This window comes from Sceloporus occidentalis, unplaced genomic scaffold (genome assembly GCF_023333645.1).
Source record: "Sceloporus occidentalis isolate IW3139 unplaced genomic scaffold, rSceOcc1.0.p SCAF_1, whole genome shotgun sequence".
Taxonomy (NCBI): Eukaryota; Metazoa; Chordata; class Lepidosauria; order Squamata; family Phrynosomatidae; genus Sceloporus; species Sceloporus occidentalis.
The window spans coordinates 5,932,417-5,952,427 of NW_028316981.1; the positions used below are offsets into that span (position 1 = coordinate 5,932,417).

The 20,011-nt window shown below is 42.3% G+C and overlaps 1 protein-coding gene across 1 annotated transcript; it reads left to right on the plus strand.

Annotated features, from left to right (window-relative positions):
• The first annotated feature begins 1,258 nt into the window (after positions 1-1,258).
• On the plus strand, positions 1,259-18,938 carry LOC149320497 (uncharacterized). Its single transcript, XM_089500894.1, has 6 exons — positions 1,259-1,296; positions 5,736-6,572; positions 8,340-8,460; positions 9,033-9,115; positions 11,252-11,378; positions 13,550-18,938. Exons 2-6 carry the CDS (start codon positions 6,096-6,098, stop codon positions 14,902-14,904), a joined length of 2,163 nt encoding a protein of 720 aa, XP_089357020.1. The 5' UTR covers positions 1,259-1,296; positions 5,736-6,095; the 3' UTR covers positions 14,905-18,938.
• Positions 18,939-20,011: the final 1,073 nt, after the last annotated feature.

Below are 20,011 nucleotides of genomic sequence, written 5' to 3' on the forward strand. Positions count from 1 at the left end.
CTATGACTCTGGGCTCTATCCCTTTAACCCTCTCTTGGGTGGTACAAAGTTGAAACAAAGAGGGTTTATTATGAGTTTATTAGGGTTTATTATTTTCATACCCCAAAGAGTTTGAATTTGAATTGACATTCTCACACACTAATTGCATATATAGGTCTGTACCTGGCTTCTACTCCACCAAATGCATCTGAAGTATTATTTTTATTATTAGTAGTAGTATTCCCACCTTTATAATTATAATAATAATCATTATAAAGTGGGATATAAAATTGTTGTTGTTGTTTAGATCCCACTTTAGAATAATAATAATAATAATAATAATAATAATAGAATTCAAAGACATAGCCATGTTAGTCTGCAGAATCAGTACGTAGAGAGATTTTGTAGCACCTTTGAGAGTCACTCAAAGAAAGAAGTTGGAAGCATGAGCTTTCCTAGACTTAAGTCAACTGTACTTCCAAATGTATCTGAGGAAGTAGACTGAAGTCCAGGAAAGCTCATGCGGCTGACTTCTTTCTTTCTTTCAGTGAGTCTCAAAGGTGCTACAAGATCTCTCCACATACTGATTCCAGAGACTAACACGGCTATATCTTTGAATTTCATTTATTATTATAGTTAATAATTATATACTCTTTTTCCCTTCCTTTCCCATCCTCCTATTTTGTTTTTTTTAATATGTGATTTGTGTTTTGTGATATGGTATGTGTTTTAAATGTGTTTAGTGACAATGTCAGTTATGTATTAGTTTATGTATTAGTCTTGTCATGTTTTATATTGTCTTTTATATAATAAACTATTAAAAAACAATCATTACATAAAATAAACATACTCTGTCATGCAATGTTTATATTACAATGTGTAGGACAATAATTAAATATAAAATTCATGTCTAAAATTCATGATTTAAAAACTGCCTGGATAGCATAGGATGAAATAGATTTCAACTAGTACTAGTTTCCTAGTTACACAGAAGAAACCCACTGGGGGACCTTGGCTACAGTCAACAACAGCATGTGAACGCCCAGGACTGCAGTGTATCAGTATTGCCTTTTTGTGCAGTGGTTAAAGAACAGGGCAGGGCTTGGAGGAGGCACATTACAGTACTACAACCATCACAGGGTTAAAGCCAGAGAATGGAATACTAGAGAGGCCCATAGGAAGAAGGAGAATGCGTCACTTCCTATCCCCCATCCTCATTCCACTCCCCCTCCCCAATTCCCTGAGAAAGCAGCCCCTCTTTGTCTTTTATTCCACCACTCCCACCTCCAAGAAAGAACCGAGCCAGCACCGGGGCTGGTGAGTCCTCCTCCTCCTCTTTCTTTGTTAGGGATGCAGAGGGGGGAGAGGAAGGGAAGAAGGGGGAGGAGGGTTGGGTTTACTGGGGGGACTGAATAAAGGAGGTTGTTGGTGTTGTGTGCTTTCAAGTCCTTTCTGACCTGTTGAGACTTGGCAAAATTGGTTCAGAGAGGTTTTCCCTCCCTCTGAGGCTGAGAGAGTGTGACTGCTTGACCAAAGTCACCAAGTGGCTTCCAGTGGCTGAGCAGGGGTTCACACACTCAAACCACTACACTCATAGAGTTGGAAGAGACCCCAAGGGCCCCCCAGTCCAGCCCCATTCTGCCATGCAGGAATTCACCATCATAATAGTATCCTAGAGTTGGAAGAGACCCCAAGAGCTCCCCAGTCCAGCTCCATTCTGCCATTCAGGAACTCTCAACCAAAGCTTCTGTTTCAAAAACCTCAAAAAAAAGAGACTCCATCGCTCTTAAAGGGAGCATATTCCACTGTCCAACAGCTCTTACTGTCAGAAAATTCCTCCTAATGTTTAGGTGGAATTTCTTTTCCATCCATTGCATCCATTGCTCCATGTTCTCCTGTTATCTGGAGCAGTAGAAAACAAGCTTGCTCCCTCCTTAAATACCCTTCAAGTATTTAAACAGCGCTCTCATATCACCTCTTAACCACCTCTTCTCCAGGCTAAACATTCCCAGAACTGGACACAGTATTCCAGGTGGAGTCCTGACCAAAGCAGAATAGAGTGGCACTACGACTTCACTAGATCTAGACACTAAACTTGTATTTAATGTAGCCAAGAATCGCATTGGCCTTTTTAGCTGCCGCATCACACTGTTGACTCATGTTCAACTTGTGGTCTACTTGGACTCACATGTTAAACCCTTATCCTTTTACGTTAAGTCCTTTCCCTTTCACATATAGCCTCCTTAAGCCAGGTGTCCCCCATCCTATATCTATGCATTTCATTTTTTTTCCTACCTAATTGCAGTATCTTACATTTCTCCCTCTTGAAGTTCATTTTGTTAGTTATGGCCCAGGCTTCTAATCTATTGAGCTTTAATCTATTGAGGTCATATTGAGGTCATTTTTTAAATTTTGATCCTCTCCTCTGGAGTATTAACTATTCCTCCTAATTTGGTGTCATCTGCAAATTTGATAAGCATGCCTCTTATGCTTTCATCCAAGTCATTGATAAAGATGTTGAATAGCACTGGGGCCAGGAAAGGCCACTGTGGCACTCCACTGGTCATACAAAGATATACAGTCACCCCTCCAAGTCTGCAGACTTGAGATCCATGGACTTGGAAATCCACAGAGGGGAGACTGCCATTAACATGAATGGGGCACGTGCCCCATTCAAGCCTATGGGGCTTGAATATGCACGCATTTTGGAACTTGCGGGATCCCCCGTGAGTTCCAAGGGCCTGCTGTACATATGTCATCACATCATACACATGTGTGTGTGTGTATAGCATGTACAGGCAAATAAGGAGGGAGTTGTTGTGTGCCTTCAAGCCCTTTCTGACTTAAACAGCTTTCTTGGGAAAATTTTGTTCAGAGGACGTTTGCTATTGCCATCCTCTGAGGCTCAGAGTCTGTGACTTGAATGTCACCCAGTGGGTTTTCATGGCTGAACGGGGATTCAAACTCTGCTGTCCAGGGTGATAGTAGGGCGAGAGAGTGTCCCCAAAATGTTGAGATGCTCAGCCTAGAGAAGGAAGACAAAATTGGCTAGAAAGGCAGGGGAGGAACTTGTGGTACACTACTTTTATAGGGAGGTCTGTCTTAAGACAGCATTGCCAACTAAGGTCCAAAACACACTGCAGAAATAATCCAGTCTGAAATGTCTTTCACTGCCCTGGCTCAGTGCTAGGCAATCCTGGGAATTGTAGTTCACTGACACCAGAGCTCTCTTGACCACGAAAGCTAAATGTCTCACCATACTTCCCAGGATTCGCTAGCATTGAGCCAGGGTGGTTAAAGCGGTCCCAAGGTGGATTATTTCTGCAATGTGTTTTGGACCTAAGATTTGTTGTTATGAACTGCAGCTAACTCAACTTCGACTTATAGCGTTCCCATGAGTGCATCTACACTGTAGAAATAACCCACTTTGACACCACTTTAGCAGCCACGGCCTCATCCTACAGAACCCTAGGATTTATAGTTTCGTGAGGTACCGACATGCTTTTGGCAGTGAAGGCTATAGAGACTTTGTGAAACTACATAACATATCTCAGGATTGCATAAGATGGAGCTACAGCACTTAAAGAGGTGTCAGACCATTGCATTTGTGAAAGAACTATGCGTGGTACATTTTTATTGCATTTTTGAAGTTCAGCAACCAAAAATACACTAAAGGGTTCGAACAGACAGGCCAAAATAAATCTGCTTCGAGTCATTTTGGAAGTATACTGTTTAAATGACACATTTTAAGAGGCCAGAAGCTGTGCCAAAGCTGTGCTCCAGTCTTTAGGACTGGAGCGTGGCTTTGGCGTGGCTTCCAGACTCTTGGGGCGCATGCAGCATTTAAACAGCATACCTCCAATGTGACCCGAAGCAGGTTTATTTTGGCCTGTCTGTTCGGGCTCAAAAACAGCTACAATCTTGCAGAAAGGTTTGTCATTGCAGGTCTGTGTAAAGGTTGTGTAGAAGACAGAATTTCAACAGGTGTCACTTGTCACACAACCAGGTAATAAGCAACATATGCTGACATTTCTTCTTCTGCCCAACCATTAAAGGTGCATTTTCCCCTCTCCATTTTTCCTTGCGGCAGCTCTGAAATCGCAGAGGGATTGTCATCCCAGCATCGACTAGTCTTAGGTCCAGGAGACACTGCAGAAATAAGCCAGTTTGAGACTGCTTTAACTGCCCTGGCTTAGTGCTAGGGAATCCTGGAAATTGTAGTTTATTGCAGAACCAGAGCTCTTTGATGCAGAACACTAAATGTCTCACAAAACTACAGTTCTCAGCATTCCCTAACACTGAGCCAGGGTGGCATTCTTGTTGTGAGCTTTCAAGGCACTTCTGACTGACGGTAACTTTAAGGCTCCCAAACTCTGGCCTTCCAGGTGTTTTGGACTTCAGCTCCCAGAATCCCAGCCCTTCTGAGATATGAAGTCCAAAACACCTGGAGGACCAAAGTTTGGGAATCACAAGGCAAACCTATCACAGGTTTTTCTTTTGCAAGATTTGCTCAGAAGGGTTTTGCCTCCGCTGTCCTCTAAGGCTGAGAGAGTGTGATTTACCCGCATTTCCATGACCACAGGTGGGGATTCGAATCCTGGTTTCTGGTCATAATCCAGCCCTCAAACTATTACACCATACTGTCTTTCTTCAGGTGGTATGCTAGTATTTAAAAGTTTAAAGAGAATCAAAATGCATTCATAGAAATATGAGAAGCAACCTTCTCCTGTGTGAGACCCTCGTTCCATCTGGACCAGGATTGTCAATGGCTCTTTCACGTTTCAGTCTGGATTCTTTGTTAATCCCACTGGGAGGGATCCTTAGTATTATTCCTTGAGTCCAATTTTGAGAGAAAGGCAGTGTATAAATGAAATGTAATAAAAATAAAGCAAAATAAAATCCCCTTGTGGTCTCCCATCCAGGCCTGACCCTTCCTAGCTTCTGAAATTAGACAAGAGTGGGTGTCTTCAGGGTGGCATGAATGATATGTAAGTAACATTCCCCACCATTATAGAATTAAATCCTAGAGTTGGAAGATACTCCAAGGGCCTTCCAGTCCAACCCCCTGCCATGCAGGAAGACACAAACAGAGCACCAAAGTGCACAATCAAAGCACTTTGATACATCAGATCTTCAAAGTTTGGGGAAACAAGTTGAACTGTTCTTCTTTTTTGTGGTGTAAAAATCCATCCCTATCCTTTCTGTCAATTCAGCCTCAGGTACCAACATTTTCTATTAAAGTAGTAATGCCAATTAATGCATTGACTTTGTTAACTGAGCCACGCCTGTATACCTGTGATCTTGCAGCAATCGTTTTTGTGGGTATTTGTGTTTTTCTGCATAAACTGCCTAATGCTACTTGCAAGACAGGGAAGGAGATAGATAGAAATCGGGACACAAGTATCCAAGACAGTGTGGTGTACTGGTTTGATCATTGAGCTGTAACTCTGAGAACAGGGTTGGAATCCTGATTCGGCTCAGCCACTGAGTGATTTTGGGCAAGTCACACATTCTCAACCTCAGAGGATGGCAATGGCAATGGCAACCCCCCTCTTAAGAAACTTGACAAGAAAACCCCATGATAGGTTTGCCTCAGGGTTGCCAAGAATCGATTTGAAGGCATTCAACAACAAACCCAGGGCAAAGAGTTTGTGTTCCTCTTTTCTGTTACATCCCTTGGATCTGAGTCAAAACAAATCATTTCCAAGGGTAATCGACATTTCTACCTTTTAAGTTGCTTGCTTCATCTATTGCAGGTGCTATTGGATCATTCCATCCTGCCTCCATGTAGAAACCTGAGAGCTCCAATTTGAATGAGTCCCAGAACTCTTGACTCATAGGATAGAACTGGTTATAATTTCTTGGTGTGTCTTATAATCTATCCAGACAAATCTGAATTGAAGTTGTAACAGATCCGCTACTAACCCCCTTGAAAATGAAGCAAGAAACCGGTCCAAAGATCTAGGAATTTTTATCTCCCCCCTTTTTAGGAAGAAGATCTGAACCATAATTGGAATCCTTTCCTTCTGCCTTTGAAACAGCGAAGTGGCTCAATGGTATAACATTTTACACCAAGAGTTTCTTGGTTTGCCACACCTTAGAAAGTCAGAAAAGAAATGGGAGCCTATGGAGGTGATTTTTTGGCCCAGATGTGGACTGCCTTGGGATATAAATGGAAAATGGCAGAAGAAGAAATACCTAGGCCAGAAGTAGGACAAGACCCTGAAGGCATCCAGGCTGGGAGCAGAGGGGAATTCTGGGGAAACATGTTTCAGAAGATGACAAGCGAGAAATTGCTCAGTTGGGAAATCCAGTGCCAGCACTTCCGGCAGTTTTGCTATCAAGAAGACCAGGGACCTCGAAAGGTTTTCAACCAACTCCGTCATCTTTGCCATCAGTGGCTGAAGCCAGAACAACACACGAAAAATCGTATCCTGGAGTTAGTGATTTTGGAGCAGTTTCTGGCTGTTCTTCCCCCAGAGATGGAGAACTGGGTGAGGGAATGTGGGCCAGAGACTGGTTCCCAAGCGGTGGCCCTAGCAGAAGGTTTCCTGTTGAGTCAGGCAGAGGAGAAGAAGCTGGAAGAGCAGCAGGTGAGAAGAGTTTCCTCCGTGTGGTTCTACAGAGCTGAGAATACGGGTTGAGTCTCCCTTATCCAGAATTCCGAAAAACAAAATAATCCAAAAACTCCAAAAACCCCAAAACCTTTTCAAGGATGGATGAGATAGTGGCAGCTTTGCTTTCTGTTGGGTCAGTGTAAACACACTTTTTTCATGCGCAAAAATATTAGAAGTACACTGGTGCCTCGGGATACGAAATGACCGCGTTACGAAATTTCCGGGATACGAAAAAGTTGGATTGAAAAAAACTGTTCCGGGTTACGAAATATTTTTCGGGTTACGAAATTAATTTCGGCGCGAAATTCAAATGCTATAGGCTTCCAGCGCTAACGGAAAGCCTTTTCGGGTTACGAAATTTTCGCGTTACGAACGGAATGGCGGAACGAATTAATTTCGTAACCCGAGGCACCACTGTATTGTATAAAATTACCTTCAGGTTATGCATGTAAGGTATATATGACACTGAAATGAATTTCATGTTTATACAGATGAGTCCCATCTCCAAGATATCTCAGTATGTATGTACAGTGCACCTGCACAAAGCACAGGCTTGCCATCTACAGTTTGCACTCCCACAGATGGCACACCCTGGCTTTTTCAATGGACGCATGCACATGTGACGGTGCAAGCAAGAGTACGCATTCATTGAGAAGAACGGGACTTAAGGTCCCACGTTTTTTACTATCCTCAGTAGGATCCTGCAGAAAATACTTTTGGTTCAAAGGATTTTGGATAAGGGAGACTCGACCTATGAACAAAAATACAAGATTGTCTTAGTTAACAAAGGCCGAGTACATACCTTCTTTTCTGGTGCGGGCTGGCAGTGGCCTTTTTTCCACTGGAGGGAAGCCGGAACCCAAAAAAAGCAGGTTCTTCTCAACCCGTGGCGGTAGCGCAACAAGTGCACCACTGGTGCACTCGTTACGTAAGCGCTGCGAGATGCCGTGCGGACACCACATGGTGCTTGCATATCAATGGTGGTGCCCATGTATACAGGGCACCGCCATTAAAAATAAAAAATAAAATAAAACTTTTATTTTTATCCTGCTTTTCTGTGATGAGACAAAGCAGCTCACAACACATTAAAATATTCACATTCAACATTATGTCCCAAATCCCCCCCCCCTTAAAACAGGATTAAACATGATACAATTAAAACTGGTGATTAAAATATCTATTAACAATAAAAAATTGTTACATCCTCATCACGTGCGAGGGTTGCGGGGTGTGTGGGCACTCCAATTCCCCCCCCCCCCAGGCAACCCAGCACGTGACAAGGGCATCAGAAAAGTCAGTCTGTTCTGGGCCAAAGCTTCTGATAAAGAAGCTCCTTTTAAAAATCTACCCCCCCCCCCGGACTCCCTTTTCACTTTTCCTTCTTTGTCTAGCTGGAGGATTTTTTTAGCAGCATCAGCATTGGGAAGATGGTAGAAGAAGGCTAGAGAAACAAAAAAAATCCATACCAAGATAGCAGCAGTGTGTCTACAGTAAACAAGACAATAAAATCTGAGCTGCGAAGGAGTTGTGATTCTGCTGTTTACTCATCCTACTGTAGTTGTGTGTGCCAGTCTGTGTGTGCCGGTCTACAAACCAAGTAAACAGCTAGCTACCTCTAGAATCGCTCACTGAACATGTGTCAACAGCAAAATAGAGTGAAACGTCCCAAGCTTTTTGCTGCTACTGTTCTTCTCATCCTCATTTATTTTCTTTACTCTGGATATTTCCTCACTTCTTTTTCAGGAATTATTTGTGGAAAGGAGCACTGATTTCTCAACGGTGATGGCATCTTCAAAAAGCATCAGCCAAAAACCACTGTTCCGGTGGATCGTAGAGAAGTGCGACCAGGCAGCAACCTCTCTGCGTAAGGCTTACAATGGCATAGTTCTATTTTCTCTCAAATTATTTCTGTTTTACGGTGACCCTAAGGTGAACCTATGATGCGGTTTTCTTGGCAAAATTTATTCAGAGGGGTTTTTGCCTTTGCTTCCCTCTGAGGCTGAGAGAATGCAACCTGCCCAAGGGCACCCATTGGGTTTCTGTGGCCATGGTTTCCAGAGCTGTAGTCCAACATCAAGTCACTACACCATGCTAGCTGTCTTTCTTTCTCTTACTTACCTGCAACTGGGATGCTTTTATTATGCCCCCTGAGTTTAAGGAGAGAAAAAGATGCTCATCTGGAATCTCAATGGTTTAAAAGAGGATTGGATGATTTGTCTTACCAAAGTAATGACATATGTTACACATCCCTGCAGCTTTCTCTCCCAGTGATGATGACTTTTTAATCTCTTTGCAGTTACAATCTCTATGCCCACTTTACTTTTGCCACTACGACACTCCTATGCTGCCTCTTGCTCCCTGTCGCCCATTTTTCTAGTTACAACAGCCCATAATGTTATGATCAGTGTATTTCCTTACCACCTCTGTCTTTTCTAGATGACAAAATGAAGCCAGCGTTCCATTCTCGGTTGTCTCCTCTTTGTGGTGGAGCGGAACTAGCAGCCGTGCAACCTGATGAGGTAGGGATCTTTGGCATGGGTGAGGGAACCAGCTAAGGGCTGGAGAAATCTCTGCCACTTTGCTTCAGTGATGGCAGCCTCAAGAAAGTGAAGAAGGCAGGTCATGGACTGTAAACTCCTTCTGAACCTCTCTACCTACAGAAATACATCACTTTAACTATACAGTCGGCCATCCATATCCACAGATTTTGCATCCACAGATTCAACTATCCACGGCTTGAAAATATTCTAATCAATAAATCAGTAAATCCAAAAGCTGACCACAAGAAGGTTTGGCTGGGATGGGCTGGCTTGTCATAGATGACAGCTCCTCTCCAGAGGAACACACAGGCAGTAGGCAGAGGAAACACTTCCTTCCAGCCATAACACTCCACGATTCTACCTGTTTCTCCCCAATGTGCATCCTGCTCCTAAGCAGGCAGAGAAAATCCCTTCCAGCTGCAGTAAAATACCAAGGTTTCAGTTTCTTCATCCTCCTCACACACAACCTTCTAAGCAGGGAAAGGAAATATCTTCCACCAAGTGACAGCAGGATTTACATTCCCTGTTCTAAACAAGCAAAGGAAATCTTTCCCATTCTGCAATGCCAAGAACACAGTTGTGTTCTTCACTTACCCTTCATCTACCCCTAGGCTGGTAGATGAAACTCAGTTTAGTCATTTATTTATTAAGGTGTTTCTGGCCTGTTACAGACTGCCAAAATAAAGCTGCTTCGGGTCTCTTTGGAGGTATGCTATTTAAATGATGCATGGGTCCAAAGAGTCCGGAGGTTGCACCAAAGCCACACTCCATTCCTAAGCACCGGAGTGCAGCTTTTGGTGCAGCTTCCAGATTCTTGGGATGCATGCATCATTTAAATAGCATACCTCCAAAGAGACCCGAAGCAGCTTTGATTTGGCAGTCTGTAACAGGCCTCAGTCCCTTCCTTTATCACAGGATCTCAAGGGTGGAATAGTAAGGGTGCTTACTGTTCAAAAATCCATGCTAAAATTCCTTGATCTCTCAACTCATCCTTGCTTAACTCACTCTGCTTAACTGCACAGGTGTGGTAGAAGAGCTATGTGTCATGGGCAAGATTATTTATTTATTTATTGAAAAATGTAAATTTGAAAGGTTGTAACTTGGGGTAATGCAAACTGAAACTCACCTCTGTAAAAATATTTATTGAGTACAGTTGGCCCTCCATATCCACAGATTCTGCATCCATGGATTCAACCATCCACAGCCAGCAGATATTATACTTCCAGATTGTGACCATAAGGATAACGACTTGATTGGATCAAAGATATAAATTGTATTTATTTATTAAGGTGTTTCTGTCATTTCCCATTATCACAGGATCTCAAGGGTGGGATAGAAGTCTTTTAACATATAAATAAAATAAGCAGAGTTCCTCTTATAACCTCAAGCTGACAGTGCAGTCACAGTCTAGAAGTATAGGTACATATGTGGCTAGTAGCTTTTCCATGTGTATTATTTTCCCCGAAAAGTAAGATTTTCAAGGTTTATATCTTTTATTCATAGGTTCACAGCATGAGTCAATAACAATAAATTTACCATTCAACTAAACCATCTCTCCATAGATCCAAATGTCACATCACATGTCACTGTGGGTGAGATGGAAATTCCCTGCTGTCATTGATGAAATTACTTAAAGAAATCCATGTTGAGCTTAGTTCTGACTGGTCATTTCTGTCATCTTGTACTGTAGATGTAAGCTTTTCCTTAAGTGCTGTTTCCCAGTTTTAATACTTCAGTTGAGAAGTGGTCCATTCCCCCCCAATTCTGAGCTATTATCAGTCTCAGGTCCAGTGGTTTTAAGAGCATTTTTCCTTAGAACAGAGCACTGCTCTTTACCTGATTTTTTTAAAAATAACCCTCTTGAAGTGGCCTTCTAGTCCCACAAAGAGATCAAAGTTTCCCTCTCCTGTCTATTTTAATGTTGGTGGTTATTACCACATGTTGTGGCAGTGAGTTCTGTGGCTTAATGACATTCTGTAGAAAGAACAAAGGCAGTATAGGTTCCCATCTCTGTACTAGGGATATTGTTATAAACCTCAGTCTTGTCTTCCCACTGACCTGCCATCTTTATAAATTGAAATGGCAAAAATATTTGCTTCTCTCCTGTTCCTTCAGGGCCAAGTTACCTTTGAGGATGTGGCTGTGTATTTCACAGATGAGGAGTGGGCTCTTCTCGATCCCGACCAAAGAGCCCTGCATGTGGAAGTTATGGAGGAGAACTGTGGGAATTTGACCTATCTGGGTAATTCTTTTTCTTCTCCCATTGATTCAATAGATGCTCACATTAAAAAGGGATTGTTATTGCCTATTTATGAGGACCTAGCAACCTTTGTTGTAGTTGTTGTGTGCCCTCAAGTTGTTTCCAACTTAAATTGGCTGTAAGATGATCCTATCATTGGGGTTTTCTGGGGCTGAGAGTGTGTGATTTGCCCAAGATCACCCAATGGGTTTCCATGGCTGAGTGGGAAATCAAACCCTAATCTCTACAGTTCTAGTCCAATGTTCAAACCACGGCACCACGTTGACTCTCCTTTATCCAGGGTCAAATCCCTTAGCAGGATTCTGAGGAATCTCTCAAAAGCAAACTGTATTCAAGTGGTGGTTGGTGGTTACCCTGACTGGGCTGGGGTGGGGAAGCATACCTACCCTGGGTTTTAGTCCAAATTTCAAAGACACTGTTCTAGGTGCTTCTAATGATTCTAACTGTCCTAGTCTACTCATTTCCCAGATCAAGTAAGACTCGAGGGTCTAGCAAAGTGAATCAAAATCAAAAGTGTATCAAATGTTTTGGTCATTACATGAAGATGTTAAGAAGGGATGCAGCAATTACACCAAATGTAAAGTTAGCATACATCCCTTCAGTGGATCATAGGTATCCTTTATCACAGTTACCATTCACCAGGGTCCCTATGATGAACTAGATACCACCCCAGTGGACCAAGTTCTTAGACTGAACTACAGCTGATTGCACCCCACTGGCCTGATTGTACCTGATCTTTAAATGATCTTTCCTTCTTTTCTATGAAAAGTGCTGGCAATTTCACTGGTGAAGGGGGAAAAGAGCACTCCATTCTAACAAAGGAACTATTTCTCAGGCATTCTGGAATAGGAACATACTAATCTATCTCTGTAGCATGAGCTGACACTGGACAGGCTGCAAGAATAACTGCAGCTACTGAAAGCCACTTTATTATTATTGTTTACTAGAGGCTTGCTTGATTAACTAGTACATGCCCAGTTACTATGTTCTGTATCCCTTAGAAATAGCAATAGCAGCTTCATTTATATATGTATGTGTATGTATTTTATTGGACTGTGATCCCGCCTCGATCCACCTGGGACAGGCGGGAAATATAAATAAATAAATTATTATTGTTGTTTATATACTGCTTCATACAACTCTAAGCAGTCTCTAAGCGGTTTACAACTGGAAGCTAATTGCCCCCTCAAGCTGGATACTCATTTTAACCACCTCAGAAGGATGCAAGCCTGAGTCAAGCCAGAGCCCTGGTTGGTATTGAACTCGCAACCTTATGGTTTGTGAATGAGTGGCTGCAGTCCAGGCATTTAACCACTGCGTCACCTGGGCTCCTTAACCATATTAAACATGTATAGGATGAATGTGAGAGCTAAATACCTCTCCTCAACAATCTTCTGGAAATTCTAAATCCCTAACAGCACTAAGCAGCCCACGGTATTGGTAGAACTCGCCTTTATCACATGATTGTGAAAACTAGACATTGAAAAAAGTTCATTTGAAATGTGCTGCTGAGGAGGAGTTCTACAGATAGCTTGGGCTGCCAAAACTTAATCATCCTGGAGAAAGTGGGAGGCAGTAGGAAAAGAGGAATACCACATTACAAATGGATTGTTTCAGTCAAGGGTGCCATGCTGCTGAGTTTGCAAGACCTAAGCAGGACTGTTGATGACCTGGGCTCATAGAGGTTTTCCATTCAAGAGTCTATGACCAACATAGACTCTTGGGCATAGATTTTATAACTGAAGGACCATAACTGTATCAATTATTTAAAAAATTTGGATGAACTGAAAGGTAACATGATAGGATATGCCTTCCCTCTAGGTTTTTTCTAGGAGCCCTGGTGGCACATTGCTTAAATTCCTGGACTGCAGCCACTCACCCACAAACCATAAGGTTGCGAGTTCAATACCAGCAAAAGAGCTCAAGCTCAGCTCAGGTTTATATCCTTCCGAGGAGGTCGCTAAAATGAGCACCCAGCTTACACATTGTACACTGCTTAGGGAGTGCTTAAGTGCACTGATAAGTGCCATAGAAATGTATTTGCTATTGCTATTTTCTGTCATGTACTATGGGAGTTAATAGGTTTTGTTCCCTAGGTTAAGATTCCATTTTTCTCTCATGGTTTTACTAATTTACTCTCTTCATTTGAGCAGATAATGGTTGGGACAGCAAGAATGAGGAGCAAGAAGATAGAGTATTACTGGAAAGTGCCACATGTATAGAAGAACAACAGCAAAGCAAGGAGACTGAGGAAAAAGAGAATAGGAACACTGCTTGGCCTACTTCTCAGGGTGGTGATGTCTATGAAATCCCAGACCAGGAAAAAACAGATAAAGGGAAAGAAGGCTGTGTGTGCCTGGTATGTGGGGAAAGTTACAACAGTAAGTCTAACCTTAAAGCTCATGTGAAGATGCATAAAGAGGAAAAACCGTTTAAATGCTCAGACTGTGGGAAGAGCTTTTCTCAGAGGAAAGGCCTTATTCGACATCAGAGAATTCACACAGGAGAGAAACCCTACACTTGCTTGGAGTGTGGGAAGAGCTTCCGTCAGAGTGCGGCTCTCATCACACATCAGCGCATTCACACAGGGGAGAAACCATATACTTGCTTGGAGTGTGGAAAGAGCTTCTGCCAGAAGACGACGTTGGTTCGCCACCAGAGAATTCACACAGGTGAGAAACCATATGCTTGCCTGGAATGTGGAAAGAGTTTTAGTCATAGATCACAGCTAACATCTCATCTAAGAGTCCACACAGGAGAAAAACCATATACATGCTTGGAATGTGGCAAGAGCTTCAGTCAGAATACAAACCTTACTTTACATCAAAGAACCCACACAGGGGAGAAACCATTTCGATGCTTGGAATGTGGAAGGAGCTTCAGTCATAGTTCAACTCTCATGGCACATCAGAGAACTCACACAGGAGAGAAACCATTTACGTGTGTCGATTGCGGACAGAGTTTTGCTCAGAATGCAAGCCTTATTTTCCATCAAAGGACTCACACAGGGGAAAAACCATACACTTGTTCAGAATGTGGAAAAAGCTTTAGTACAAGCACAAGCCTCACCTCACATAGAAGAATCCACACAGGGGAGAAACCATATACTTGTTCTGAGTGTGGGAAGAGCTTTTGTACAAGTACAAATCTTGTTACGCATCAAAGAATCCATACAGGGGAAAAGCCATTCAAGTGTTCTGAGTGTGGGGAAAATTTCCGTAAAAAAGCACATCTCCTTCGGCATCACATGACACACACAGGCGAGAAGCCATATAAGTGCTTGGACTGTGGGAAGAGCTTTAGTGAGAAAAGGAACCTCATTTCTCATCAGAGAATCCACTCAGAGTATTGGAATGGGGATCCTCAAAGCACTAATTGGGTTCCTTCCTCTCTAAATTCAGAGATTCTCCCTATTTCCCAGGAATCAAGTTCTTTCCAGAACCCTCTGAGTCAGAAATCTAAACAAGTAGAAAGTCTAGAGTGTTTTACTCTATTTCTAAATGAATAGAAAGGCCATTTGTCAAACCTTACTTGGTTACAAAACTTCAGTTTTAGCAAATAGAAGAGGGGGGAAAATCTAAATTAACTTTATAAATAAACTAAAGTTTGAAGTAATAATAAAACAAAAAGAACATTGGCAAAAACGTTGATTTAAATGTAAAGGTTGGCAGGATTGTGGGGCACCTCTAAGGTGTATCTCACACTACACAGTTATAGCCTTGGGATCCCATTTTAACCACTATGGCTAAATTCAGCAGAATCCTGGGATTTTTAGTTGGCTAAGGCATTGCAGCTCTTTGTCAGAGAATTCAAATATTACACAAAACTACAATTCCAAGGATTCTGGAAAGATGGGAAATCAGCAGATAAGACTATTGGGTAGATAAGAGGACCAACAGAAGACACTCTTTAGGCTTCTATAGCATGTTTTCCATGGAGCTTTTATACATATTGTATTTTTTAAACTAGTTGTAAAAGGTCTGTTCTTGCGTGTGTTACTCTGGACACATACTGCTGGGAAAAACAGAACTCAAACTAAGATCCTGTTCACCAGTTCCACAGTGTAAAATTATCAGCTCTGTTACATCAGAGTTGCAGTCCAGTTGTACAAACTGAGTGTGCAATGGGTGGTACAGCTGTGCACTTTTTAGTTGTAAGAGAAGGAACCCAATCCTCACATCCATTGTAAAGCACTGTGCTTCCAAAACCTCCTGGGCAGTCCAAGCACTGGTGCAATGGTTTATGCTGGTGTAGAATGTCTGCAATCATGAGCAAGTGCATACTCTTACCTAACCTTTGACAAAGTGCTTCTGTAACCTTATTGATGAATAACAGCATTGATGTCTGTAAAGCAACAACAATTCTGGCCTGTGAGTGCAATCCTATACCTATACCTAGTCTATCCTATACCTAGTTACTTGGGAATATGTTTCACATGGCATAGAATTATATAGTTGAAAGTGACCACAAGGACCATCCAGTCCAACCCCCTGCCATGCAGGAACACAGTATCAAAGCACCCCCAACAGATGGCTACCCAGCCTCCTTTTAAAAACGAAAAAAGGAGGCACCACCATAGTCGGAGGCGGCATATTCCACTGTCAAACAGCCCCCAAAGACCCATCTCTAGGAGGGATGCACAGAGAATCTTCCCCCTTTCTTCTTCCCCATAGAATCGTAGAGTTGACAGAGACCCCAAGGACCATCCAGTCCAACCTCCTGCCATGCAGGAAGACACAATTAAAGCACTCCCAACAGATAGCCATCCAGCCTCTGTTTTAAAGGCTCCAAAGAAGGAGACTCCACCACACTACCAGGCAGCGTATTCCACTGTCAAACATCTCTTATCATGAAGTTTGGCCTAATGTTTTGATGGAATCTCTTTTCCTGTAGTTTCCATCCATTGCTCTGTGCTCTAATCTCTGGAGCAGCAGAAAGCAACCTTGCTCCATCCTCAATATGACATCCCTTCAAATATTTAAACAGGGTTATCATGTCCTCTTTTAATGTCTTCTCCAACTTAAACATGCCCAGCTCCCTAAGCCACTCCTCATGGACATGGTTTCAGACCTTTTACCATTTTGATCACCCTGCTCTGGATACATTCCAGCTTGTCAATATCCTTCTCGGTTTGTGGTGCCCGAAACTGGCCACCATATTCCAGGTGAGGCCTGACCAAAGCAGAATAGAGTGGTACTATTACTTCCCTCAATCTAGGCACTATACTTCTATTGATACAAGCTAGAATTACATTGGCTTTTTTTTAGCTGGTGCACCACACTGTTGACTCATGTTCAGCTTGTAGTCTACTAAAACTCTTAAATTCCTTTTGCATGTACTGTTGTCAAGCCAGGTGTCACCCACCTGATATCTGTCATTTCATTTTTCCTACCTAAGTTCAGTCTCTTACATTTCTTTTTGTTGAAATTTATTTTGTCAGTTTTTGGCCCAGCTTTCTAATCTGTTAAAGTCACTTTGAATTCTGATGCTGTCTTCTGGGATATTAGCATTATTGTTGTGTGCCTTCAAGTCATTTCTGACTAAGGTGAACTTGCAATGGGATTTTCTTGGTAGATTTGTTCAGAGGACGTTTGCCATTCCCTTCCCCTGAGGATGAGAGCATGTGACTTGCCCAAGGTCACCCAGTGGGTTTTCTGGCTGAGCTGGGAATTGAACCCTGGAATTGAATAGGACCAGGCCACAGACAGAACCCTGTGACACCCAAATAGTCACCAGAGTCTATTCTGGATCCAGTTCCATGACTTTATAGGACTTACCTCTGAGTAGTTATAACACAGAAGTGGGAATTGTGTGGCCTCCAGATGTTGTTAAAGAACAGCTCCCAGAAGGCCAAGACATCATAACTAACTTTAAAAAATGCTGGCGATTGTAATTCAACAATACTTGGAGGGCCGCATGATCCAAAGCCCAGTCCAAGTTCTAATAAATTAAAAGCCCCGATTGTGTCTCCCTTATCAAAATGCCTGAGACCAGAAGTGTTTTGAATTTTGAATATTTGCATAAGGGGATATCTTGGAGATGGTACTAGAGTCTAAAAATATTATGTTTCATATACATCTTTTACCTGAAGGTAATTTTATATATATTTGTAATTTGATGCATGAAACAGAATTTGTGTACATCAAACCACCAGAAAGCAAAAGCCACCCATTGGGGCCATTTTAGATTTTGGAAAATTTCAGATTTCAGAATTCAAGATCAGGGAAACTCATCCTATATAGTCTTTTGCATTACAGTTGTATAGCTACTAGATATACCTTCAAGCTGACTTCAACGTATAGCAATCCTATCATAGGTTCTTGTTAACATTTATGCAGAGGACATTTGCCATTGCCTTCCTCTTAGGCTGGGTGACTTGCCCAAGCCCATGCAATAGATTTCCATGGCTAAATAGTGGTCTGAATTCTGGTCTCCCATAGTTGTAGTCCAACATTCAAACCACCACATCACACTAGCTCTATACCTTCTTACTTCAATGTAAGCTCTACTTTATATTTACATAGGTTTATGCTATTAGCATTGGGGAAATTATACCTTTGAAGAGTCAGTTCGTTAACTGGGAGTCATCAACTCAATGAAACAGAATCTATTACATTTGAATAAAGGCCAGCTTACCAGAAACCTAGGCTGCATCCACACTGGAGAAATAACCTGGTTTAGCACCACTTTAACTGCCCTGGCTCAAGGCTATGGAATTTTGGGAGTTGGAGTTTGTTGTGGGATCCAGAGAGAAGCAGAGCAGTTCCTCCAAGGCAGTCACTTCTACTGGCAAACAGCAATTACTCTGAACAAGTTCTTCCTAATATTCAGATGGGATCTTCTTTCTTATCATTTGAATCCTGGTTTGTGTCCTATTCTCTGGAGTAGCAGAACACAAACTTGCTCCATCTCTACAATTACATTCTTTCAAATGTGTAAAGGTGGCTATCATTTCTCAGTCTTCTCCAAGTTAAACATACTCGGCTCTCTAATCTGTTCCTCGTAAGCCTTGGTTTCCAGATCTTTGATTACCTTGGTTGCCCTCTGGTCACATTCTTGAATTGTGGTGCCCAGAAGTGAACACAGTCTACCACGTGACATCGATCCTAATGTACAGCTACACTACTACTTACCTTGATCTTGACACTATACTCCTTGTGATGCAGCCCAGAATTACATTGGCTTCCCTGGCTGCTGCATCACACTGCTGACTTCATGTTTAGCTTGTGGTCTACTAAGATTCTTAGATATTTTTCACACGTACTGCTTTCAAATGAGGTTTCACTAATCCTATAGTTGTGCATTTCATATTCCCAGCCCAGATGCTGTACTGTATCCCTGTTGAAATACTTTTTGTTACATTTTGGCCTAGATTTCCTTTCTGTTCAGGTAATTTGCTTTTTAAATAAACTGAATTACTTTTAAAATAAAAGAGTACATGAACAAGAGGTTCTGTCTCCTCCCCATGCCCATTTTATCAGCAGTGGACAGAATTTGGGCTAGCAGGGTTTACTTTGTTTTATAGTGAAGCCCTGAGAACTGTCGACCAGAGTGAGGCACAGAAGCATAGCTAAGGAAAGCAGAAATAAATATCAGAGACAGAATGGCTCAGAGCATACCTATACCTATAGTCCAAGAATGTGGTTTCAGTACCTGATCCAGAAAAAAACAGATTCTTTGACCCAAAAAATCTGCCCCTTTCCTCTCTCTTCACCTTCTCATATCTGTATTTTCTTGATTATTACCATCTTACTTGGGAAGACAATAAGAGCATTTGCTGTTGCTGCTGTTAAATTGATGGTAAGGCTGTGATTCTTTTATCCGTTCTGTCCCATTCCAATTTCATGTGGTGATAATAACAGGACAACCCACAATTTCCTTTAGAAATGGGGTGGGAAACCTCAGGCCTTGGATTGAATGCAGCCCTCTTGGGGTCCAAAGTTTGCCTCTGGAATTCTCCAGATGATCACATCCCTTTCCCTACTTTGGTGGTTTCATTATTTATAAAATGATAAAATCAAGGGAGAAAAATGCATACACCAGGCAAAGTAGCATGATTGCATTCAGACGATAACCCATGAAGAACCAGCGATGCTCGAGCAACAAGCCATTCATGTCCTGTGAATGATTTGTTGCTGGAGCATTGCTGGTTCATAATGGCTTAAGTCCTGGATAAGTGCGACGTTGTCTGAAACTCTTCAGCACAATCTTTGCTGGGAGTATGCCTTTATTCTCAGCTTCTTTCCTATTTGATTCAAAGGTATTGGTTTTTCCTTCCTTCCCTTTTCAAAAGCTGAAAACTCTCTTTCAAGCATTCATTACTGAAGCTAACATATGCTGGTGTCTTTGGCTTGGCCCCTTTTCTCTTAGGCACTATCCACCACCGGAGTGTAGCCCCCCCCCCCCCCCCAAATCATCTCTGAAATTGAATATAGCTCCCAGAATAGACGAGGTTATCCACCCTTTCTTGCACAACTTAGCAGTTGGTAGGGGCAAAAATTAAAATAGGTTGATTTCTATGGTCCACAGATGGGGGGGGGGGGGGGACGGGACAGAGATGCCCTTGAAGCTGTATGCAGCAGCGATCTCACAGGACCCGGAGGGCCTGGGGGTTG

Coding starts and splice junctions, on each gene's coding strand:
- LOC149320497 (XM_089500894.1), top strand. CDS start 6,096: ATGGGAGCCTATGGAGGTGATTTTTTGGCCCAGATGTGGACTGCCTTG. Junction 8,461..9,032: donor CCAGGCAGCAACCTCTCTGC/GTAAGGCTTACA, acceptor TGTCTTTTCTAG/ATGACAAAATGAAGCCAGCG. Junction 9,116..11,251: donor CAGCCGTGCAACCTGATGAG/GTAGGGATCTTT, acceptor CTGTTCCTTCAG/GGCCAAGTTACCTTTGAGGA.